General features: G+C 40.4%; 1 protein-coding gene across 4 annotated transcripts in view; it reads left to right on the forward strand.

The window, feature by feature from the left end:
- The window catches only part of syt1a (synaptotagmin Ia), a 228,557-nt gene that overhangs the window by 170,687 nt on the left and 32,058 nt on the right, over positions 1 to 25,812 (forward strand). For 3 of the 4 annotated variants that reach the window (XM_022201756.2, XM_022201755.2, XM_022201758.2), the window contains 2 exons: positions 9,978 to 10,150; positions 12,908 to 13,033. In XM_022201756.2, the coding sequence (XP_022057448.1) occupies positions 9,978 to 10,150; positions 12,908 to 13,033 (299 nt within the window). The remainder of the gene's footprint in view (positions 1 to 9,977; positions 10,151 to 12,907; positions 13,034 to 25,812) is intronic. The other variant, XM_022201759.2, reaches the window with a different exon arrangement.

Raw genomic sequence — 25,812 nt, forward strand, 5'->3', positions numbered from 1 at the left:
TAAATGTAACTTGCCCAAAGCTGAAGGATCCATGTAAAGTGTCTCGACTTATTTGACTCTGTGGCCGCTCACAGCCAGCAGAGTTTATTAAAGGGGATTACGGTGGTGGATCGGCAGAGCTGTTCGTCTTCGCCTGGCTGTCACTCTGGCTACAAGCCTCATCTGCTACTCTCTGCTCTCGCTTTACAAAAGTCTTCCCTTCACAACACGCCGAGAGCAATTTGTCAAAACAAAGCCAGATCTCAACCAGATTCCCTCAGAGAGCTTCACATCTTCTGTCCTCTGCCCTCTGTAGATGTCTGAGAAAGCTTTGGAATCCTCATCCTGTGGGAACACATTTTGGGGATCAAATATAGACAGTAGATGGGTGGCGATTTATGACTTTCCACAATGTCAAATCATCCATAAATTATTTGCTCTATAAAATGGCAGAAAATGGGGGAAATGTTGAGCAGTGTCTCCCAGAACCCAAAGCCACATCCTAAAATGTCTCATTTTGTCTCCAACCCAAAGATATTGAGTTAAGAAACTGGAAATCATACAGAGCTAAGAAGCTGGAATGGTAGATTTTAGTCATTTCCTCTTAAAGATGGCTGAAACGATTGATTCACTTATCAACATAGTTGCCAGCTAATGTAATAGTTGAGATCTGAGCAATAAAGCGATCAATTGTTGCACCTCTGTACTGTGTTATGAGTCCTTGTGCTGAGGCTGTTGGTCTCAAAGTTAATTAGATATTGACTATTGCATTAGACAGTGATAATGTCATTTTATTAGCACTCATATGAATATAACAGCTCCAATAAGATTTTGATGAGAACATAAGAAAAAAAATATCTTTTTAAAGTTGGTTTTATTATCTTGGTTTTAAAATGATGAACTGCTAGTACTACTTTCTCCTACCAAAGGAACAGAAACTTCTCAGAAAGATGGATAAAAGCCAGACTAAGAATTACATTTATTTTGCAGTTGTTTGGTGTGTTGATATTTGGTGCAGCCTGAGTTCAAATGGCCAAATGAGCTGAACCGAGAGTGGGACACTGACGACCACCGACTCTGTTTGACGTGATGTGATGTGAATGCACCTTTACTCTGAAGACAAACAAACACAGCTGTCCACTCTGCTGTCACCTCGACTCAAAGGAAGGCCCGGCGAGGGCATTGTGCTGATGGCTCCGCATTTATTCTCCGCTGGAAATCTGAATAAGCAGACAGAATGGAATATAAATTGCTAATTTGACCAAATCACAAAAGAAGTAGACCAGCTTATTTTAAATTAACTCTTGTTTGGTGTGAAAGGAGGAGCTGGCGTTGAGGATGTCTGAATACAGCGTTCATTATCATCAGTTCTGCGACTGCATGCGAAGTCATTGTTGCAGACAGTCGGAGGACGCTCTCCGCTGCGAACGTATTGTTTGCTTAAACAAGCCACAGTGGGGAAAGGGCATGGGCACAGTGTTGCTCTCATAGGCATAACAAGATAGAATGTCAAGGTTAATTGACCAGCAGGGTCCTGTCACATTGGATTAGAGGCTTGAAGTGGATATAACCCATATGCAATACAGCACATCCTACCCTTTTAAATGTATCCGTCAGACTCTCTCCAGTTCATCTCTCTCTAATGTAAAGTGCTCTGTATTAGCAGGGAGGGAGACGAGGGTGGGTGTAACAGAGCTCTGTTTAATTGCAGAACTGAACCAAAACAGAGACACTTATAGAGCCTGAATAAATTAAAATGATTCATCTACTGTATAGAAATGGTAAAAAAGGATTCTAACCACATATAAAGATGGGGTGGAAATGCACTGCCTGTACCATAAAAGGAAGTTGCCCACTTGGATTTAACTAAACAAATAGTTAAGAGCCTCCCATTGGTTAATTACTGCAGGGATGAATGTGTTTCAGCTGCAATAACTTATTTAACCCTCGTGTCGTCCTGCAGGTCAAATTGACCCAGTTTAAAGTTTAAAAATGTGGGGTGAAAAAATAAAAAAATCACAGTAAAGCTTCTGACATCCACATTTTTAACATTTTTGGGAAATGTTTGAACATTTTTTGGTGGCAAAAAAGAGACATTGAAAATGTTTCTTAAGAATATTCACACAAAAATCTACCAAAATCCTGCAAATTTCACTGGATTTTGGTTGATTTTTTTGTGAATATTCTTAAAGAATTTTACTGATATATAACTTTACTGCCAACGTATTAACTTAAGTGCAAGACATTTTAAAGTCTCTAGTGCAAGTATGATTGCTACTTACCGTAAGGAAATCGGTGATTATTGCTTGGCTGCTGGTGGTGACCTCAACCCTTTATCCTTCTCCGTTCGCCCCTTCTCCTTTAACCCAGTCATGATTAGCTTTTAGCGCTAGCCAAGGCTATGTTTGAGTGGGTGAGAACTAATTAATATGTTTGGGGACGGCCGCTTGAAAATGACCGCTTGTTAAATGTGCTGACTGACAGGAAAAACAGAAAATATGTAAATGAGAGCCTCTTTATTGGGAATTTGGCTTGATTAAAACACAGTGTGTCTGAGCACAGAGAGCAGGAGCGAAGAAAACATGTAAAGTGGCTCCGTGTCTTGTCTCCTTAGGTGCATTGAGCTGCTGTTATTCTGCCACTGAAACTTTAACATTTAACAAATGACTCTGCCATTGTCTGAAAGTGTGGCACATCTGACCAACGACTGGAGCCAAAAACGATTGACGTCATAACAAACATATTGAGGTCGACATCATCCATTATGCAGCCTACTCCTGCAGTCCTAGTTTTCTGTGATGTCATGAAAATAATTTTGCTTATTTCCCAGAGTTTTTTTTCCAAACTTATGGAATTTACTTCTATTTTAAAATGACATATTATGTAGTCCATTTTGACTTTTTATTTATGTAGTCGAAAACCACAAACTTCCCCGTCTTTATCGACTTTATAGCAAACCTGTGGACTTTCTTTAGACGAAACCACTTTCAAACAGCTTCAAAAGTGAAGCCAGCAGCCGAAAATGGACTATGTATACTGTATATACATATTGTTTACCACTCTGGTTTTGCTACCATGCCGTTTTTTTTTTTTTTTTTTATTACGGCGCTGAAAAGTGATTTCAGCCTTGAGGAACAGCAAACATGGATTTCATCATGCGCAACCCACCCATTAGAGAAACTCCATTTTCCATGCCATGTCGCCTGGCGGAACAAGAGATAAGTGTGGGGAGTTGAAGTGCAGTGCACTCGCTGGCAATACTCCCTCCTGCTCTCTCTTTCACTTTCTCGCTCTATTTCTCTCTCGAGTAAAGACACTCGCACAATGTAGTTAATTAGGGAATGCTTTTATTGCTTTCTGGGACTCAGGTTCCTTTAATTAAGGAACACTGAAGTGCCTTTCACTGGAAGTCTTGCGCTTGATGAATAAGATAAGGGCCGGGTTCATGCATTCACTTCCACTGTAACTGTCAAAATGGCATTCCGTCAGGCGTTTCAGTGAAACACCAGAATGACTGTATAGTCGCACAAGCTTTAGTGGTTGGAAGAGAGAGATTTTACAGTATATTCACTCTGTTAATCAGAGCTTTCATGTGGGGGGGAGAAATAACCATTCTAACGTTTCATAGGAGAGGTGATTGCTTGTCTCTGCGGTTTGCCAGCTTAAAAAAACGGACCTGTCACATCTCTGACACTTCCATTAAAAGACTATCTATTTACCTTACGCCGTGTTTGTATTTATGTGTACAAGGCAGAAATAGCTATTCCAATTTTGATTGTATCAGCAGCATTTGTCAGAAGACCCGTAATAGTGATCAGAACTTACATTTTCTGCAAAGTTTACCACACAGATACTAAGCGTAAAAATACCAGTACCATTTTTATACAACATCGCCCATTTTATAAGGTTTAGAAGTTAAATTGCCAAACGAAAACATTTAAATTTGCTTAACTATAAAATGCAAAACTTTTAATGATATTCATTCAAGCTATGAATTAAAGTTACATTGTTTTGTAAATGGTATCTAATTACATATTGACACCACAAATCTGAATGAAACTCTAAATTTAAATGTGAAAAATGTGACTTTCCTTTAAAACGCAATGTTTGTCTACATATATATAACAAGATTTACAGATTTCCATTTAGTCTGTTCTAGATGTAAGGTATAAAGCTAACAAACAATAACTGACCATCAGTCTATTCTGCATATCGTGTCAGTTTTTTTAAGGAAATGCTCCTGATTTCAGGAGGCTTATTGTAAACGAGGCCGATCCAGTGTCGCCTCCATTACCGCAGCGCTCCGAGGCAAGGCCAAAGCTGTAGATCCTAAAGTTATTTCAGAGCATCTCTCACTGTTTTTCCTTGGAGGAGAGTGCTTATTGATTTTGTCAACAGAGAATCGATTTCTCTCCTCGCTCTCTCTCTCCCTTTGGACCTCAGCAAAGGAACCACAGCTGAATGCTGGTGAGCGAAATCCCAGAGTGATAGGCTGTAATATACTTTTCTGTTTTGATGGGTCTTTCTGGAGTTTTTCCAGATAAAGTCTTCAGAGGGCTGCAGTTTGACCTGGTTTCTGTTTTCTGTTGTTTTAGTGCACCGACGGTTAATTCCTAAGATGAAACATAACGTGTTTGTCATGTGGGATCTGTTTCCTCTCCAAAGAAAATTAGGTAGAGTAAATAAAGCTTTCGAAAAGAGCCCAGACAGCAGTGGCTCGGTCACCTTTCATGTCGAGTCGAGGAACCATGAGTGAGGCCCTGCCAGAGGAGCTCAAGCAGAGGTCAGACTTAGGGGAAGTTAGAGGATGTAACCTATATAAGTAGGAGTCTGGCCATTCAAGGCTATAAAACAAACAGTAAAGACAGTGGTGAAGGACAGCAAGTGTTGGTGTAATATGGTTATTCTTTGCATTTTTTGTCAAGTGCAGTCTTGTTTTGGAATTTTAAAGTGCATTGGGGCTTGGAGAAAAACTTGTTAAGTCTGCAGAGGAAAGGAACAACCTGATGACGGTTAGCTGTCTCAGAAAAACGACCAAACTGAAAATGCGCTCCCAAAATGGGCTCATTCGTGTGCATTCTTCTCTATTAAAATGAGGGTTGGGCTGCCAGGTGTTTGGTGTCTGCCGTGTGGAAGGAAGGAGCAGCGATTATGACTGCTGAAGGGAGAAGTCTGTTGCGAGGTCCCTCATTATTTTTCAGCCCATCTGGACTCAATGGTGTCTCTCCGGTACTTAAAACAACCCACTACTCCTTCCTGCCGTTGTGTTTGTTCAGAGCATCCCCGAGCGTCTGCGCCGGCCACCGCTGGCTGACTGCTGATTATAGCTGAGATAGGTGTCAGTGTGTTTGCTGCTGTCACTGTGTTGTTGAGTTGAGCGTCTGACACCGTGAAGGCGACAGAGTTGACTGCTGCTTGTCCACCTTCTGCAGTCAGGTCCATACAACATATGCCTGTGGGGAAAACAACAGCTCACGAGTCACATGGAGCAGCAGTTTGTGATTTGTCATCTCATAAGTGGTTTTTATTAGAAGTCTGCAGAGAAACATTTTACTGTTTCCTCAAGACAAGACCTTCAGAGTTAGAACATTTTAAAGGTATTGAACATTTTAGCTTCTTTTGTTTGTTTGTTTTTTTAAACACAAGCTCCCTGGAAAATCTCCCCAACTGTTTCCCCAGACTTCTGACCTACAGGGGGTCCGTGACGTACATCAGAGTTCTGTTCCTATGGGTCAGTGGGTTTTTCTAGTTATGTTGCCATTGGCTACGGCCCACAGTAGTCTGTGTGAAGGTTCAGTAAACGACCAGAGAACGAGATAAAGTCTCACTCATTCATCACAGAGGGTCACTACAATAGAATAGAATAGAATAGAATAGAATAGAATAGCTTTATTGTCATCATAGATGGAGGCATGACGAAAATAGAAATAGCTTCCGCTGGATGGGGCATTGATAACAAGCAATAATAAATATCAACATTAAACAATACTACGTAAACGTAGTCAGCTACGTCAAATTTAAGATGGACAATTTGCTTGGTGTGACTGTTGATTTGCAACAGTCACACCACCTTGATGGCATCCGCCAAGTGGATGCCATCAAGGTGAGGATCGCCACAGCTGAGGTCTAAAAAAGTTGAGAGCAGCTAGGGGGAAGGTGAAATTGCTCCTCTCCCCCGCCGAAACAAGAAGGATACCGATTACATTCTGGCGCCCCTCGAACAATAACAAACTCCTCTGGAAGTTTTTCATGGATAAGAGATAGCTCTCCTAACCCCTCCCCACTTCCCCAAGGACACCTGTTGACTTTTGGACCGGTCCATCCGAGGACGTCTCCATAGCAACCTGCTGTGTTATCGCGCTTCCACCCTCGCGAACTGAGACACCGGGGGTCTGGGACGGAAGGAGATTGGTTACACGCATACACACACACTTGGACTCATGAATTGAGGACTGAGCTCACATTCACACACACATGCCCATTCCCCCTACCAAGCTGCTTCCACAAGCTTCCCACTCGCGATGCACAGTGGTCAGGAATCCCGTGCGCAGTGCGCCTCACTATGGCGCAGCAGCTGTATAGGAGACCGACTACTGTGCTGAGCTCCCTGTCCCATTACCCCCACCCTTATCCCATCTGACCTTGTCTAATGTCATGCTTTGCTTGTTGCGGGTTTGTTTTTTTTCAGGTTCCTTCTCAAATTGAATTTTCCAACCTTGGAGGTTTCATTTGGTATAACAAACCTTTTTTTTTTTTATTTTACCCTCTGCTATCCCTAAACAGATCCCAGATGTCTTTGTTTTTTCCTTTTCCTAAAGACAGGTGCGCTCCTAAAGGTGCAGCAGGCCGAGCTGCCATTGGCAGGGCAGCTCAAATGAAATTTCATTGTATATGAAAGTGTGCAATGACAATAAAGGTTTGATTGATTGATTGAAATGTACATATAAAACAAGACAGTATTAAAAATGACAACATATGCAAAGGAGGCCAGATATATACAATATGGGAGGTAAATGAAACGAAATAAAAATCAATAAAATAGAATAAATATGGTCAGAAAATTGCACGTAAGCAGCATAATGTTGCACTGTTTTTACAGCTTGACTGATGCTTGTCGGTCTGACTTACGCATGGGAGCCATAGTGAACGGCAAAAAGTTAGTGAATGTAGCACAATCCAAGGTGGTGTACAACCGGAGAATCTAAACAAGGCCGTCTTATAACGCCGCCTGATGACGTATTCATCCACTCTGCTCACCAACTAGTTCAACATAACCAGTTCTGATTTAACGATGACATCGTAAGCCGAGGACCCCCTACAATATCACTGGACAAATTTGACTTATTTTCTGTTTCTTACTAGAATCATTGCTGTATTTATGTATTTACAAGTTGTGGGTTACACAACTTTGACACTAAAATCCAGACCATAAAATAATACAGAAATGACATAAAACTCAGTTTTAATTTTTTGTAGGTTAAACCACTCTGCTTCTAACCCCTAAATTATTATTGTTATTATTATGTTAGGTACTACTGCTGAGGAATACTCACAAAAATGTCATATAAATATCAATACATAATAATAATAATAATAATAATGCATTTTATTTATATAGCGCTTTTTAAAAACTCAAAGACACTTTACAGAGATAGTTAAACATAATCAGAGACACAGAATACAGGATAAAACAAACAGTAGGGAAATACGATATAAAACAATAAAAAGTTGTGATAGTACTAAAACATTCCCACAACCTGGGAAATGATCCAATGCCATATCATCCCTCCAGGTTTCCATCTATAAATTTGGCACTAAAATTTTCTTAGTGCTTCTTGAAGTTAATTTGCTGAACCCTGCAGGAAGCCTGCTGGTGTTCAGAGCTGCTTAAGAGGCAGAAATTAACAGAAGAATTACACTATTGTAGCCCTTTGTCTTTCCAAACCGTGATACACAGCTTTAAATTTCATTACTTGAAAACTGCTAAAGATAGAAACCGTATTTTTCTGTTTAGACAGTTTTAAGTTTTACCCTCACAGTCTGAATATGCAATTAAGCATTGTGCTTCTAAAACAATAGGTTTCATGTTATTGTTTTCCACAATTTGCAGGTTAGAAAGTGGAAAAGCATAAAGCGCTTCTGTTCCATTTAATTAAGTTAATGAGCCGGTGAAAAACATTTTTCTCAGCTCAGTTACAGGCTTAGTTTATGACTGTCATACATCATTTTGCGCTTGAGGTAGGTGTCTGTTTTCCAGAGAAAATAATTAAAACTCAGTTTAACAGTGTTGTGATTGTGAAAGTCCATCCAGTGTCCTCAGTGCTCTTCTAAACATCGGGGGAGAAGGATTGTCCTATATGGTGCACAAGAAAAACACTTTAATCTGTTTGTCAGGTATCCACTGATGCCACAAATATTCAGGTCAGCAATGACCAGCATGAGAAGTCAAACATAGGTAAAGTACACAAGTAGCAGCAACAAAATGTATTTAAAGTAATAAAGTAGAAGTGCTGGTTTGCTGTCTCTGACTGATAGAATTCCAGATGTCTAGACAGACAGACAGACAGTAACCAGAAACTGTGGGACTTTTTCTCAAATCCTACGTTTTTGGTGACATATTGGATAATTTGAGCATTTACTGAAATAAAATCATGTGAGATGTTAAGAGGAAATTATCACAGTTTTGTGGAGCTGTTAACATCTCATAGACATTTGAAATGTGACCCGGACTACACACTACTTTTAGTAAAACCTCAGAGGCCAAAATGTTTGGAAATGAGTCGTTTAATCTTTAACAGTGTGTTTTTAAAATGGGTTTTATTTTCCATTTTGCAAAATCTTTATCTTAAATGCAACTAAAACTGTCAGATGAATGTAATGCAGTATAAAGTACATTTCTTTCTCACTTGTAGTGCAGTGGAAACATGGAAATACTCGAGTAAAGTAGAGATACTTCAAATTTTTCCTTTAGTACAATCCTTGACTAAATGTACTGGGTGACCTTCTAACACTGTGAACAGAAAAACTTGATTATTGTGGGTGACACAACACAAAAATTAAGTTCATCACAGTGAGCCAGAGGCTATGCATGGCACTATTTTCACAGTTGGATGCACTTGGTGATATTAATAATATAGTATTTAATTAGGACTCTGTTTTTTAAGGGAAACATGAGAAAAATGATAATATTGCTGTCTTGTCTTCGAGCTTTACAGATAAGAAAACTTTAAAGTGAAGGAAAGCTTGATTTTAAAAGAACCTGGACACTTACTCTATTGTTCTCTAGCTTTCGTCTTCGCTCAACTCTTTGTTCGGGTTTAATTCACTCGCTGAGATTCGACTCAGTAGCTCTGCCTTTGAGGAGAGTTTTTGTCTAAAACTGGAGCCTATCTGTGAAAAACTTCAAAGCCTAAAATCCCAACACAAAAGATTAATTTCATACTATTTCTGAAGGGAATATGGAGGCTGAAAGCGTGTGAACGAAGGGGTGCAAAGCCCCCGTGAACCCGTTCGGTCTGACTGCATCATCGGATTGTCATGGTCGTACCTCCGTTAATGCCTCTCCAGAGCACCCTGCAAAATTACCACAGCCCTCACTGCCAGCAACTTCTGTGTTGCCGGTGATTGCCGTGAAAGTGTCAGCCGTCTGAGAATCTTTTGTTTAAATGGCAAGTGGAAAATGCCAACATCTGTTACTTCCACTAAATTGGCTGAAGCTGTTCAGTCGGCCCGTGTCCTGCCGATCATTAGGAGCGTGCCACTTCTAAATGGACCCCGGCCTCGTGTAGGTGGGTACAGATCAGCTGTTTCTAACTCTGTACACACGCTCACCTTCCTGCTTTTATCTCACCTGTCAGTTGATATAATCACCACTCTCTGGCAACTTTGGTTCGAATGCTGCTTCGGTCCACTTCACTGAAATGTTGTTTTCCTCCCTGTGAGATGCAGTTTCATCTCCGCCAGACGTCTAATTCTTTCCCGTTTGTTGTTTTCCGCAGTGCCATCATGGGCCATTGTCTCGATTGCCTTCGTGGCTATCATCCTGGTGTTAGCTTGCTGCTTCTGCATCTGCAAAAAGTGGATATTCAAGAAGAAAAACAAAAAGAAGGGCAAAGACAAGGGCAAAAATGCCATTAACATGAAGGACGTCAAAGATGGAGCCAAAACCGAGGTAAAGACTATTGTTGTTTAAATTTCAGATAAAATAACTTCCCTGCATGCTGATTTAACAACACAATTATTGCCTAAACATTTTCTTTATCCTGTTTGCATGACAATTTGAAATAATTTGTCCAGAAATGTCTTAAACATATCCAATAATGTTTTTATGTTTCTTGCTATGCTCGACATACTTTTTGTTTTCATAATTTTAAAATGTTCTAGTTTTCTACGCAATGGCTGCTACTGAACTGTATGTATTTATATGTATAATATATTTACTGCTGCCAAAGAGATACATACAGTATTACTCACTATGATATTTCACCATTTAATTTTTAAAAAAGGCATTCGGTCTAATTACAGGAGAGTTAATGGAAGTCATTTAGATGACTTCAGATTTAAGAGAGAGAGTGTTTGAGTCTCTCTTTTTTCTCCTGCTAATCGTTCCTGTGAGTGTTTCTTTTTGTCATATGAGGACCTGCTCACTCGTTGAAGAGTGTGAGTAACGGTTGCTGTGTAATGAAGTGGTATCCACCCAGAGAAATGACATCACCAAGCCAAATAAACAAACGGGGAGGAACTGAAAGAGTCCTCCGACAGTGCAGAAGGGGAATCTGTGACACTTGAAAACGGAGTTAGCACACTAATTGCCCCAGCAGAGCGTCACTAGAATCGTGTACAAAGTGTGTTTAATTTGCAGCGACGCCTCTGTTACCAGAGGTGGATCAGAATCACAGTCAGAAACCAGTGACAGTGTTTTCATAGCTCATTCGACTCACTTGCTGCACAAGAAAGCGATAATTATGACCTAAATGTTAAAGACGCTTTTATTTTCTTATATAACAGAGAGCAGGTGAACATTTTATTACCCAGCAAGGTCATTCAAACGCTTGCAGTACAGTGCATCACTCCGCTTGTTAGTGGACATGAATTTTCATTAATTCACCCAGGTGTTATCCTCAAACAGCCATTAATCAAAATAAAAGACATCAGTTATCGGTCAGCCTAATGACTAATCTGTGAGATCGGTGAATCTGCCACTTCCGAGGCGAGCGGTCATTTCTCCTGGTGTGCCCAGACTCTGGTGTGTTAACTCCTGTGTGTGGTTGTTTTAATTTGTGTTTCTTCCTTCTATGTCCTCCTTATCTGTGTTGTGTCTGATGACTGTTCGGGATGGTCACTGGCGGTAGGTTCCTAATTGCTGTTGGATCTTCTTAAGCCTGCTGCTCTGACGTTTTTTTATAGCCTCTTGACAACAACTACTACTCCCATAGAACCAAATATATGTAACTATGCATACAGTACATGTATATCTACTGTATATATGTGTGTACAACCTGCATATGCACATATATATGTATGAAAGAAACACTGGGTGCGCATTGACGAGGTTGAACCACGCTGATTTCCGTGCCAAGCTAAAGTCTCCCGCCTTTTGAATCTTTAATTTCCATTTCAAACGAGTGGCGGCGAGCGAACGTAGAATGATTGAGAGGCTCTTCAAGTAAATGCGCTTTTGAAGCTGCTGATGAAAAGGAAGCTTTTGGCGTGCAGTAGCATTCGCATTCTCCCGTGTCAATCCAGGTGAAACCCATCGTACCTTGTTCCTGGAGCACAGCTGCACACAAGTTGGATTAATCTCATAAAGTTATTAAAAAAAAAGAGAGAGATTTTACTTCCTCAATCATTCTACCTGCTCTGATTTTCAAAAACCAAAAAAATGTTCACAAGAGGCGGAGGCCGAGTGGCTCAGCGGCAAATTTCGAACCGATCAGTGTTGTTCAGCCTTTTGCTTTCACATGAGCAACTTGACCAACTAATAGGAGCGGGATGTACATTACGACCCCTTGTACCAACACCTCCCCCACCCACCGCTGGCATGATGCTTCTAGCTACCATCGGCGTAGGGGGATAACATTACAGCTTTAGGGTTATGATGACAATGCCACTGTATGTCTGAGGGTGCAAGCAGACCTGAGAATGGGGGAATTCACACGAGAGCACTGTTTTGTACGACAGAGAATGCTCTGCATGCCTAACGAAAGAGACTTCTTGGAAGGCCACTTTTGATGCTGAATGAATGAACCTTGAAAGCTAGCCTTTGCCTCTTCAATCGCATGTTCTTCTTATAATGAAAGCCCTTCACTTGCCCCACCTCTCCTCCCCCTCCCCTCCCCTCCACCCCCACCAGTGCCACCACCTGCTACCCTCACCTCAGTGCCAGGCTAGCGAAAGGGCAACTTCACTTCTCACTCTCTGCCACCTCAGACACTTCCCGGTTGATATGTGTTTTTGCCAGAGATTTGATCTGCCTGAAATAACATCAAGGGAATTGTCTTACTGTGATCTTTTCCGGATACATCTCTCTCTCTCTCTCTCTCTCTCTCTCAGTCTCTCCTTCTTTCTGTCCTCTCTCTACCTTCCCCCTACTTCTTCCTCTTAGTGCCTGCCCATTGCTCTCATTTCTGGCGCCATCATTTGATCTTTCCTCCCTTTAGACAGAAACTCCCCGAGATTGATAGAAAGGCACCATCAGGGGACCAGGCCCGGGGGTTTAGTGCATCAACAGAGCATGTCCTGGTGTTAACTGCTATGGTGTTTTAGTGCTTGCTTCCCCCCTCGTTTTGCCCCCTTTTTACACCATAAAACAAGTGGGAGCTTTTACAGGAGTAGGTCCGCTGGCAGGACCTGGGCGGGGAACGGCTGGCTGGTTGCTAGCACCAGCGACAAACAGGCGGCACTGACTCTTGGTGGGTGTCTCCTTCAGGCCTTGAAGGATGAGGAGGATGCGGAGACAGGGCTGACTGAAACGGAGAAAGAGGCCGAGCCCAAGGAGGACCAGAAACTGGGCAAATTACAATACTCCCTGGATTACAATTTCACAGAGAATACGGTAAGGATCAGTACTCCATATCTCTCTCAGTGTGTGTCGTTGTTGCAAAAAAGGTCCTCCCCCCCGTAAGTATGGTCACACCCAGCTCCTGAGGTCCATCTCTCCAGAGATTAAACAGGACCCGAGCCAGGTTTTGCACAACATACTGGTTTTGTTGCATCACCGCCACTGTAAGCACAGTTTGGTCGTTGAAGCTTGAGAACAATCTCACAGGGATAAATCATGGTGGTCGAGTTTGTGCGTTCGCCACTGAGCCTCGTAAGAGATACAGTACACTATTGGGATTTAGCTTGCCTCTGTATTTGTTTCTTTCTTTCTACTTGATTGAATTCAGCCCCTGCAGATATCCATCTGCTTTATTTTTTTCCAGCGACTGAGTTTTAAAAAGCAGAATGAGGAACCACGTCAACTTCCCGGCGCCAGATGTTGTGTGACAGATAATAGACGCGGTGCATGAACACACTGTCCCTCTCTGGGCTCGCTAACGCCCCGCTATAAACACAACTGACAGCTTAGATTAGACAATAACACCCACTGCTCCTGTACAGCCTGAAAAAGGTGCATCTCCCTTATTAGAAAACTTGAACAAAAATGCCCTGTGTCCCTTTTGCTGGTCAACAATCAATAGTTTTTCAGTGTTTAAATTGTGAAATATTCATCAGCTCATTGGATAACTTAAAGGGAAATGGCACGGAGCATTTAAAAAAGAGGTGGGAGAAGAAGGCAAATACAGTGGAGAACAGCTTGCTCTTTATCATGGAGAGAACACGGGTGGAAGAACATCGTAAAACTCTTTAGAACACCAGCACAGACAAAGTATCATGACACTAAGTGTTGGAGGTTATGTGGAGCTGATAAAGCGGACCATTTCCACGTTTTCTGGGGTTTTTCCTCCATTGACAGCGACTGGCAGGAGCTGAAGAATTGTATGAATAAAATCCTGAAGGTCCATGGACATTTGAGGTACTATATCTGGGGAAACTAGACATAAAGTTTAACATATTTATTGAATAATGCTGATTGCAAGCAAAAAAGCAATTACCAGAAAATGGATGAAAAATGAGGTACCTAAGGTTAGGATTTGTCGAGGTAATACACAATATACACCCCCTGTCAAAAGTTTTAGGACACTTTCTCATTCAAATAAATTAGAACCTGTCCTCAAACTTTTGACAGGGGGTGTATATGTGATGGAAAAGCTTTTTTTTCTCTGAGGCTGGAGGTGGATAGATTTAAAAGAGTTTGGCATGTTGCCCGGTTAAACTAACAGAGTTTTACTATGTTACCAGAGCAGCAAATATAGTAAAATAAAATAAACAAATAAAATAGACAGGAACAGACATTCCAGCTTCTGTAGCTATGAACTAGGGTTTTTTTTCCCACAATGTGTATCTCAGATACAATCAGACCTAATTGCTTTGATGTACTCTATCCAATTTTCCCTGTATGGTGGAATGCAAAGAACCACGACGTCCTGGGCATAATTTCAGTTGTGTTCTTGGACAGGAACGGTCATTCTTAAATTCGATTTAAAGTGAAAGAATGAGGAGGTCTTTACCTTTCTTTTGCTTTTGTTTATTTATATTTTTTTTCAGTTTTTTGAATGTCATGTTTAATTTAAATATATTGCATTTGAAGGAGAGAGGGGAGAAAAAAGAAATACAAAACTCAGCCATTATGTGCCAGCAGTATGTGGAATGTGTTATACAATAATCAATAAAAATAAAATTAAAAAAAAGAAATATTCATCAGTTCCCAGGTTTCAGAGTCAATAGTGGAGCTAATAAAATTACAAAGTGCAGACACCATTAGTGTTCAGTCAGGCAAACCAATATTTCTTTTAGAGAAGAAGTCATTTCATAAGAACGGATATTATCTGGACAATATTCCATCTCCCAGAGTTGATCTGTCATGCAGTGGGAGGTGGTGACAGGTCTCTATGAGGTTCCTGATTACACAGGTAATAAGCTCCACCGTGGAGCTAAAGTGTAATGAATGGATGACAGTTTTCACATCTTGCGACAGTGACCTGAGAGAAGCCGGGCTCAGCTCGCTGCCTCCGAAGTTAAAGAAGCTCACAGCAGACAGACCTAAAAACTCAGTTAGGCAGCCGCTCATCTGACCCACTTTCAGCTCGGTGACAGTCGCTGTCCAGAGGCCCGGAGGCCTTCACGAAATGTTTTTTATTTAGACTTGGCTTTCAGGTCCGTGCAGTCAACATGAGCACCACAGACCTGCTCAAGGATTACTGGCACCGGGGAAATTTCCATTAATACTGACTAGATGCCTGCTCTCACAGAGGAGGACATGGAGTGTCTAGTCCTGGGATAGTTTGCAGTTAGAGATTATGTTGAAGCATGAAGATGGTATCATTCAGTGTTTGCCTTGCCTTGATGAAATGAAATTCTGTTTTTCGAACAAAACAATCCCATTTCCTCCTCCGTGCAATTTCACAACTGGAAGAACCAGCCCAATATCCCTAGAAATCACGTTCGCAGCAAAGCCGGATTAGACTTGAAATGAACTACTCAATTTGTTGCCAGACCACACGGAAAAGGCAAAAGTGTTTGCTTTTCCAAAAGGATTCGTCTACTGTCACGGAGAGAGCCGGAAATCCTTTAAATAGGAGCAACGGCTCACACCTTTAGACCTTGAAGGAATTTGTGGTGTTGCTCTCATTTGTACACATCTGAGGTGGCAGAAGCTGCTGTGTCAAGAATGAAAAGGGAAGCTCATGAGAGAATTTGAAACCCTGCTCACCATCCACATACTTTGCCGCCTCCTTCCACTGAGCCAGTTGTTGAATGACTTGAGTGTAATTGCTGGATATGGACAGTTGCAAACAGCAGCTCCACCGCAGAAAAGGTTGAAAAATAAGCTTTGGATACTGACTTCATTTGTCTAGAACTTCAGAAAGTTGTGTGGAAATCTGGGTGCTAGATGAGCATATAGCATGTTTAAGTCTAATTATACTCAGTGACATTTTTAAAGCATAATCTTCAAAAGCAAGAATTTTAGTTGCTTAAACATAACTTTACCTCAATGATTATATTTTTACCCACAAACTTTCTCCAACTTAACCCTAAGATGCAGATATAGAAAAAAAAATACAAAAAAATAAATAAATAAAGTGAAAAATAAACCCAAATATATAAAAAATAGCAAAAAATAAAGCAAAAAAATAGAAATAATAATAATGGTATTAATATATAAATCCAAATATAGAAGAAAAAAGAGCAATAAAAGATCTATCTATCTATCTATCTATCTATCTATCTATCTATCTATCTCAAAATAATATTTTAAAAAATAGAACTGATGTATTTCTGCAGCAGTGGGTTTTACAGGGTTAAAGATGATTAGTTTGTAATTGCACTTATCAATAAAGGTTGACACTGAATGTTATCTGCAGGGTTTTGCACAGTGATTCAGTCGGCCCTCTATGTGGCCATAGGGTTGTAGAAAAGGAACAATATTCTCGTCGAATTCAGGACCAGGAATCAGAATCAGAGCTTTAAATAAGATATGCCAAACCAAGCACAGCAATTCTTCTTCATTTTAATAACAAGTGTTTTATTTCAGTGTTAGAAAAAAACTCAATGCATACTTAATTGTCTGAAAATGCATACCACATGACATACAGTAAATGTTTACATTCGCAAGGGTATGCATGACATAAATGTCATCATCCAATGCAAGTGTGCTGACTTCACATGCCCAGGGAAGCAAATGGTTCCTAAATTACATGTTTGTTTAGAGGAGATGGACAAGGAGACTCTTGGCCGTCCACACCAAATAGAAAAAATAGAAAAATGCTTTGATTTGTACAAGCTTTCCATCGATGATCCCCAGACACAGTAGGAAGTCCTGATTTTTCTGATGTTATTTTTTTCTTCTGTAAGAAAGAAACACATCACATGATAAGAGGCCGGGAACAAAATGTAGCAACAAAACCAATCAGAAAGGGAACATGGATTTCTGTGCCATCTTTTAGACCAAAATGCAGCCCTTAAGTTTTCAAACTAAAAGAGAGTCAGCAGCTTTTCCAAAAGTTTAATTTGTCGGGGTCTTAAAACTCCAGAACAGTGCGGACTCCAGCAATAACACAGCAGATGTTATGCATTTTAAAATGAAAACTTGTCAGTATGGATGCAGCCTCTGCGCACTGGATCATGAATAAAGCTATTACCATGTTTATGAACTCCACATGACCTGTTTCAGTAGAGGTGCTTGCCTCTGGGAATGAGGTGGTTTTCAAAGAAAGCGAGCACCTCTTGCTAAACAAAAAGTCACCAGTAAGCTTTGCAGATGTACAGCTTTCATACTAATTTGTCTCAAATATTAGAAAATATGCTTTTTCTTTCAGGTCCCGCTGTCAGCGCTACTGACTAATTAATTGCCTGCGTATCAAAAGAGACTTGTGTCCCATGATGGCATAAAACTCTGTCAGTAAATGTTCCACCCCGCCAAGAAGAGGAGGGAAACACCAGCGTGTCTGTGTGCAAAATACCGAGGCAAGGAGATCAGGCGGAGTGGGAAAAGACTCGCAGATTAATGTCAGGTCCTTGTGGCGAAAAGTCCCAGCTTTGTTTCTGTCTGTTAACCACCACAAATGGCCGCTGCCCCTGGTGTTGATGACAGTGGGTTTATACACTAATGAGACGAAAGGTTTTGTAAAAGATCCAAATCATTCGGGGAGCGGCGGCATGGCTACTTCAGGCAAATACACAGCAAATGAACCACAAAGCCCTCTCAGCGCAGCAGGAAGAGAATTATAATGTCATTCCTACTTTCAGCATCATTACCATATTCATTGGTCTTTTCGCAGGTCAAGAGCAGACGTATGGCTTTGTGTCCAGTCAGAATATGTGGATTTTCAACCGTTACTTAAGAAGCAAATTTAAAAACATCCAGAATATGTCATTATTTTATTATTATTTATTTCAGGATCCCCCCCCCCAAAAAAAAAAAAAACAAAAAAAACAAAAAACACTCTGTCTCTGCAGTAAATATTAGTCAGGAGGAGAACTGTGAGTCAGGAATAGGGCTTGACCGATATGGATTTTTTTGATGCCGGTGCCGATTCTGATATTTGGCAGAAAAAAAATTCAGATAACCGATTAATTGGCTGATTAATTTTTAAAATATATAATGAACAAAATAACTTATTTTTTGGTCGCGTAACGCTTGCAACAACAAAGATCTGAATTCAATGAAGAACATTTTACTGTTTTGCAATACTTTGTCCTTTAGTATTTGTTTAACTTTACAACAGAGAGGAATTTTCAAGTACAAAAACATGCAACAAAGCATTAAACCTCTGGGAAATTATATAACCTTTAAAAAAAGAGTCAATCTGTAAATTGAGTTATGAAACACATCTTGTCTTGTACTTCTTGTTGCTGCAGATTAGAGGCAGGTTATAGTACAGGTGAAGTTACTGTAAAACATTATTTCTGCAGCTCTCTGATGCCTTGAAACATTAAATCACATTTTCTCTACTCCATTATTTCTTTGCCACGAAGTCAGGACTCATACGAAGCAAAATAAAAACCAGAGAGTCCTTTCTCAGATGTAAAACATGTCATCTTTGACAGAGTTTCATTTTAAATATATATAATGGTCACAAATAGTCCGACACTGATGTTCCTCCATAACACACAGTGAGTTGCTGTTCCACTCTGGGTCACGTTCTAGTATTTTCTGACAAAGTAAAACTAAGAGTGATGTCATGAAAGTGGCTGAAGACAGACAGTAATGTTAATCATTTTAACTTTTCGGGGCTCCTTAAATGCGCCTCAATACGCAGCTGACATAGTGATGAACGCTCGTTCTGTACTCTCAAATATTTTGTACACTTACGTTATTTTTGCAGTTGCTGGCTTTAAACCTTTTAGCTAGTGCTATGCTAGGTTATTGCTAACATAAGCAGACAAGGGCTGTGTCCGAAATCGCATACTGACGTACTACATACTACATTCTCAATGAGTATATACTGTATGCTACGTACTATAAGTATGATTAGAATGCCGACCGTTCACACTGTAGTATACTACTCCGTTTCCCATAATGCATTTCAAACCTCCGACGACAAAAAACCGGAAGTACGGCTATCAAATATCTCGGCTGAATGCCGGCTTCAGGTCGATTTTACGCTAACAAACAGTCGCATAATTAATGTGGCAATTTCAAGCCGGCACTCCTCATGCAGTTATTAGCCAGATTATGCGAATCGTTTCAGTTGTAGCTGCAGGCTACTCGAGGTAGCTGCTACTTGTTCTGTATGCAAAGCGAGCTGCTGCAACTAGCTGCTAGCATTCAGTAGCACGTTGTGAGACGTCTGACAAGTTTAAAACGTTGGTCAGAAAACGCCTATTTCTCAAATCTGTGGGGTGATTAGGATGACTACTTAACCACATAAAATAAAATAAAAATTGCCGCGGTCCGGCCACATATCCCGCGGAGGCTTGCATTTCGGTGGATAGCTCGCAAAGCATTATGGGGCGGTTAAGTATGACTAGTGTGGTCACCGCGCATACTTAAAATTTTTCCGGATATAGTATACATCCGGGTATTTCTCGCGTACTCAGTCTTTTCATACTATCCAATGTGAACGCACTACGTACTTATCTTGACGTCACATTTAGTATGAGTAGTACGTTAGTGTGCGATTTCGGACACAGCCAAGGAGTAACTCAAGCTAGGTTAGCACAACTTAGCAATACAATGTAAATTAAAAGCATGACCGACGCAAAGAAGCACGCATCACTCGTCATGACGACAAAAAGAGTTAAACTGAAACAGGAGACATGTTGAGTCATTGCTAATTTCACAACGTTGTTATAAACTTACCTGTCAGATCAGTCCACTCCTGTAAAGTTACGTGTCTGTACCTTCCTCCTGTACGTTACTGAGGATTGAATGGAGTCAGAGCTCCATGTTTTGGACAAACAGAGCAAGAATGTCATTCTGCACAACTCCGACACTAAACAGCATTTAGTGTTTTATGAGAAATTAAGAATATATCTGCGTTTAATCTGCAAAACTCCAGCTGATGATGATTATTTTGAAAAGGGCTACAATCGACAGGCCCTAGCCAGGAAGTCCAATCTTTGTTGCGTTCTTTTGAAGTGTGTGTACATGTGTGTGGAGTCACATTAGAGCCATGATGTGCTGGGACAAAGCCCTCCAAGACGAGCCGCCAACAGCTGAATCACCGTCCTGCGCCCATTCTGGTCATCATGCTGCTCGCTGGACTGAAGAGCAGCACACAAATAGAAGGAGAGTTAATACCAGCAGATCTGAGTTAAACAGAAAAACCCACACAGATGTGCAAACACACACACAGCTGCCGTTGTTTCTGCTTTTTACTCTCAAAGGTGCGATGCTTTGACGGGTGTTTACAGCTTTAAATCTAATTATGTAGAAACAAATAGACAAAAAAACTATCTGGATCTGTGATTAATCATTCAAGTCAGCCTCTCAGTGTGCATGTTCCTGTTCTTTCTTTTAATCACTGTGAATATGTATCGTGTTTTGGATTTGGTAAGCAATATTTTGACAGACAAAATGAAGAAGCAAAAGCACGATCTGTTGTTTAATTGATGATAATTGTTTTAATTAATCAATCAGACAGTCTTTGTGTAGCACTTTTCATTCAAATGAAATGAAACACTAAGTGCTTTACTGAACAAAAGCAATGCCCTACAATACCATTATGTCGTAAATGAACAAGTCAATAACTGCCCAAACACTAACATGAATAACTGCAACCAGAAGCAGAATTATAAACGCAAAATATGTAAAGAAAAAAAATGTTATGTCAATTCATTCATTAGCTGAATCAAATCTAGCAAAAGCCACACTAGAAATGAGGGTCTTGTGTAAAAATATCAACACTCTCTGCTGCAATCAGATCCTTTGGTAATAGAAGGCTGCCTCGTGGTGGGTTTTTGTTCTGACTTTTGTTTTTAATTAAAAGGCCACTACCAGTTGAACCGAGGCTTCTCGGGGGCTCACAGAATGAATGCAACTCCAATAACTGGGTAGGACCAAGACTGTTAAGAGCTTTTTAAACCAATGAAAGGGTCTTAAATCAGTTCCCTTTTGCCGTAATATGTTGACCATTAATTGTAGCTCTGTGTACGCCGCTTCACGTCCTTATTAAAATCTTTTTTCTTTACCTTGTTATCATGTTTGTAAGGTGTTTTTTTTTGTATGCTGAAAGACATCATTGGTGAAAAGAGCAGTGAACACTATGATAATAACTGCACCAGAGAACACTTCACACAGCTGTACAAATTACATAGACAACTACAAAAATGAGAGACAAAAGTATAGACTAACAACATAAGCGAGACAAAAATCCACAAAACGACAAAATTGATACACAAAACAATGAATGAAGCAAAACCCAAAATGACAAAATAAGACAAAAAACACAAGCAAGACAGAAAGGAAAGACAAAATGACAAAAATGTGAGACAAACAACAAAAATAACACAAAAAAAGACAATATTGCAAAAAAAATAAAAAAAAGACAAAATGGCAAAACAACAATGAAATTTATGCTCAAAACAACTTTAGTTTGAGCTACATATTTGACTTTGATACACAGAGTTGAGTTTTTAGCATTTTAATCCATGACTGAAGAGTAACTTTAAAGTGCCATCTATGCAGTGTATAAACAGTAAAACTGAAAAATCAAAATAGTATCAGCTGCAGAATTACAACGGATTACGATATAGGTCCAAAACATCCACTTATTGTAACTGATACAAAAATGTCCTCCTTTAGACATAAATCTACAACCATAATTCTGCATGTTCTGATTTTAAACAGTGGGTTTTTTATATATATTATGGTCTATATTGTGAAGACATAAGCGTCACCCAGAATCAGAAAAGCCACAATTAGCTGGAGCAGCAATGTGCATATCGACATTTCCAGCCACGTCCTGCTCTTATCTGCTCTCAAGCATCAGTGCCTCTCCCAGTAAAGACGCTGTGACACGCTGTGTCTCCCACTGACTGTGCTGATGGATGGATGGAAATCAGGAGGGCAGCATGCAAGGATAAATTGCCACACTTAAAATCCAAATGCCGCTTCACAGCACCACCGTGCACAACATGGTTCCATTTAAGTTAAGGTAAATGACAGCGAGTGTAATTGTAATTCTTTTATGGACCATCGAAGGTGTGTAACCGTGTCACAGTGAGAAAACCTGATAAGATGCAGGCAGCTACAATTAATATTTATGTGAAAGTGATCCACTGTGCGTTTGGTAATGCAATAAAAATGTTGTGCATAACCTGGTGAAAAGTTAAGACACTCCATGCTTCCCTTTGATGTATTCGTGTTTTCACTTCTGTCATGTGTGATGTTTGTTATCGACATCTGTCCGTCTGTTGTTCCGTCTGTGTGCAACATTAGTCAAAAACAGGTTTGGATGAAATTTTCAGGGAAGGTCAGAAATGACACGAGGACCACCTCATTAGATTTTGGCAGTGATGCAGCTTATAGTCTGGATCCATGGATTTGTTAAAGATTTCCATATCATCGTCACTGTAAACCTTGTTTTATGCTTAAAAAGTCTGCAAGGGTCCATGCAGCTTCGTACGGATGAATTATGTCATTTTAGCAGCCACACCCCCTCACATGGCCCCTCTCAAACAGAAAATTTCCCCGTCATCCACCTCCAAATTTTTCTAATAACGTGGACGGAGATGCGTGGAAAACTGGCAGAAGAACAGGAGCTCCTAGCAGCAGAAGTTCAGAAATACAGGCATTTATACGATTCGTCACAAAAATTAACTGTTGAAATGGAACTATTTGGTAAAATGCCATGTTGTAAGTGGTGTAAACAATGGCAATCTTCTTCTAGTCTAGTACTAGAATAGACCAGGTAGACGTGTGTTTGCGATACACTGCCCCCTGCAGTTTGGGAGCAGACACCGCCACACGCATTCTCTCGAGTGGATTTTCAAGCGTCTCATTTCTGCCCGGCTCCTTCGTGCAGAAAGCATAACCCAGCCTTTATATGGCCCTTCTCAAGTGGAAAATTTCTGTGTCGTGCACCTCCAAATTTTTCTGAACGTGGACAGAGACACATGGAAAACTGGCGGAAGAATGAGAGACCCTAGCAGCAGAAGTTCAGAAATACAGGCATTTATATGATTCATCACACAGAGATCACCGTGATAACCAGGTTATGAACAATTTGTGGCACTGAAATGCAACTATTCAATAAAATGCCATATTGTAAGTGGTGTAAACGATGGCAAACTTCTTCTCTTTTATGTTAGTACTGTTTTAGACGTGTGTTTTTGATACACTGCCTCCCGCAGTTCGGGAACAGACACCGCATGGAGTATAAAACCACACACGTTTTCTCAAGCGGATTTCTAGTCATCTCATTTTTGTGTGTCACGTTCGTGTGGAAAACGAGGCTTAATTATGACAAGTGAACGCTACGTCAGTTGCCGGCTAATGATCACATGATTGTGATCCTACTACAAATCGACCGCTGCAGACTTATCGGGACTTCTCTGTTGGAAATCATACAAGGATCAACTGATTAAATTGCGGGAGTGTTTCCAAGTCCCATCAATTCTTGCCGTCCGCTACATATTTAGACCACCGTACATAATGTACACATGCATAACACACATTTGTGCTCAGCGCATGGTTGTTTAGTTTGTGGGTACATCTATATTTCTGATCATCAACAACTAATAAACAAATGCTGCATTTCTGAGACAAAATTAATAAAAACTGCATTTCTGACAATGCCATATTGAGGAATGAACAGGCTTGGAGGAGTCCTGCGCTCTGTGTAGTGCTTTTCTTGTTAATGTGTGTGATCACATGTTGTATTTCTGTTCCATTCACACTCATCATCCCATGACAACCTTTACCTACTGGAATCTCACCAACATCTTGTTCAAAAACGCACCCAGTAATGACACAGATGGAGCAGGAGAAATGAAACCTGCACCACTATGTTTTTATCTATCTGTCGGTGTGTGATGTATTTTGCCACACACACACAGACAAACTCACTTAAACTCAAATGACTGATCAATAAAGAAATATATCAGAATGTAGCATATAACAGTGGATGATTTGAGTCAGGATGCCACCCCACTTGGTAGCAAAATGACTGAACCACACCCCCTTGTTAAGCTGCCATCTCCCCTGTCTGAGTTGATTGGTGGTTTGAGAGCATCTAGTGAAGTCCCCCGTTAGAAAATAACAAATCACCTTCTGCATATTAAGTGCGAACAAGAGCCGAGCATTTTTGCTCATTGGACTTGCAGATATGTAAACATCTCAGGGTAAAAGCTGCAGAAATAATCTCATTAGTCGAGCTACACGTTAATGTGTGGAGGCAGGCGGACACAGTTTTTAAAGCTACAGTAGCTGTTGGTGTCAGTATCAGAGCTAGAAAGCTAAAAGGTCATTGGACTATGAAGAAGGTTGTGTTGTCAGAAGGGCTTTAGTTGCTATGTAGACCTGAGCACAGAAATGTGGAATCTCAAGGATTATGCCATGATCCTGTAGGTTTATGTTTTAAAGACCCCTGTTCTGAAAATCTAATTTTTTTTCCTTCTAACACATCCATAAAGTGTTCTTTTTTTAATGGTGGAAGACGCTTCTCAGTCTTCAGAATTGCCTTATACTTCCAACATATAACCCTGAATTACTCCATGATCTTCAGATATCTGCACACTCTAAATAAGTCAACAGCGTAGAGTTATATCTAAGCCATTTTTAGGCATGAATTAATTATTTTTATGGGGGAAAAAAAATGTGTTTTGCCCATTACTTTGGCATTGCGGACACATCTACTTACTCATATCTGGCATTATTGCTATGCTACCGCTATAAAGAAGCTAGTTAACGGCGCATATTGAAGCTGATTGGAATTCAAAAGGCTTTGTGGCTGCAGTTGTTACCAAACTTTGGTGCCACACAAAATGAGACCGAATTTTAGTTTGAGATTTAAATTGCAGGTTGTGTTTTGAGACTTCTCTTTAGCTCTTGGCTGCCTCATAGCTGTCATGACAGAATTTTAAGAATATTCCTCATCAAAATGCACACTGGAAGACCTAGCTGATGAAAAGTTTATGAATACAGGCTTGTCCTTTCAACTTTGTATCAAGATATTTTGTGAAACTGTTGCTAATAATTTGGATGAGGGGTTGTTTGTAAGACAGTATCAGACTGATCCAAGCTGTAGAAATGCTCCAACTGTGATTCACTGAGCATTTACTAATTCATCATCGGATGAATACAGCCTTTATTTCTGGAACCGCTTGCATCCAAAATAGCTCTTCCACTTCACAACCGACCAACATCTAATTGGGCTACATGCTTTTTTTTCTTCCCCTCACATTAACTTGACCGACGATTTAAGGTCTCACAGTAATTGCATACTATTTTAAACTGAAGCGTTTAAAAAAAAAACCATCAATGAATCCAGATTTTTTCCATCTCATCCCTACAATTGATTTTTCTTTCCCATTTGGAGTTATTGGCCTTATGTCGATTACCAACTGGAGGTCATTGCTCCCCTCCATGCTTATTTGCCTCCACATCACTGGCAGCTCCACACAATGAACTGATGGAGCTGCAGACAGCTGTAGCTCCATGGCTGAGTGCCCTGGTCGGCCTCCAGATTGCCGCTTGATGGCTGCCTGATAGGAAGTTGATTGACTGACTGGCCGGACCTCCTGAGAGGCCTTTGAGTAGAGGCTCTGACTGGCAGGTCAATCAGC

Source organism: Acanthochromis polyacanthus, chromosome 1, assembly GCF_021347895.1.
Source record: "Acanthochromis polyacanthus isolate Apoly-LR-REF ecotype Palm Island chromosome 1, KAUST_Apoly_ChrSc, whole genome shotgun sequence".
NCBI lineage: Eukaryota > Metazoa > Chordata > Actinopteri > Pomacentridae > Acanthochromis > Acanthochromis polyacanthus.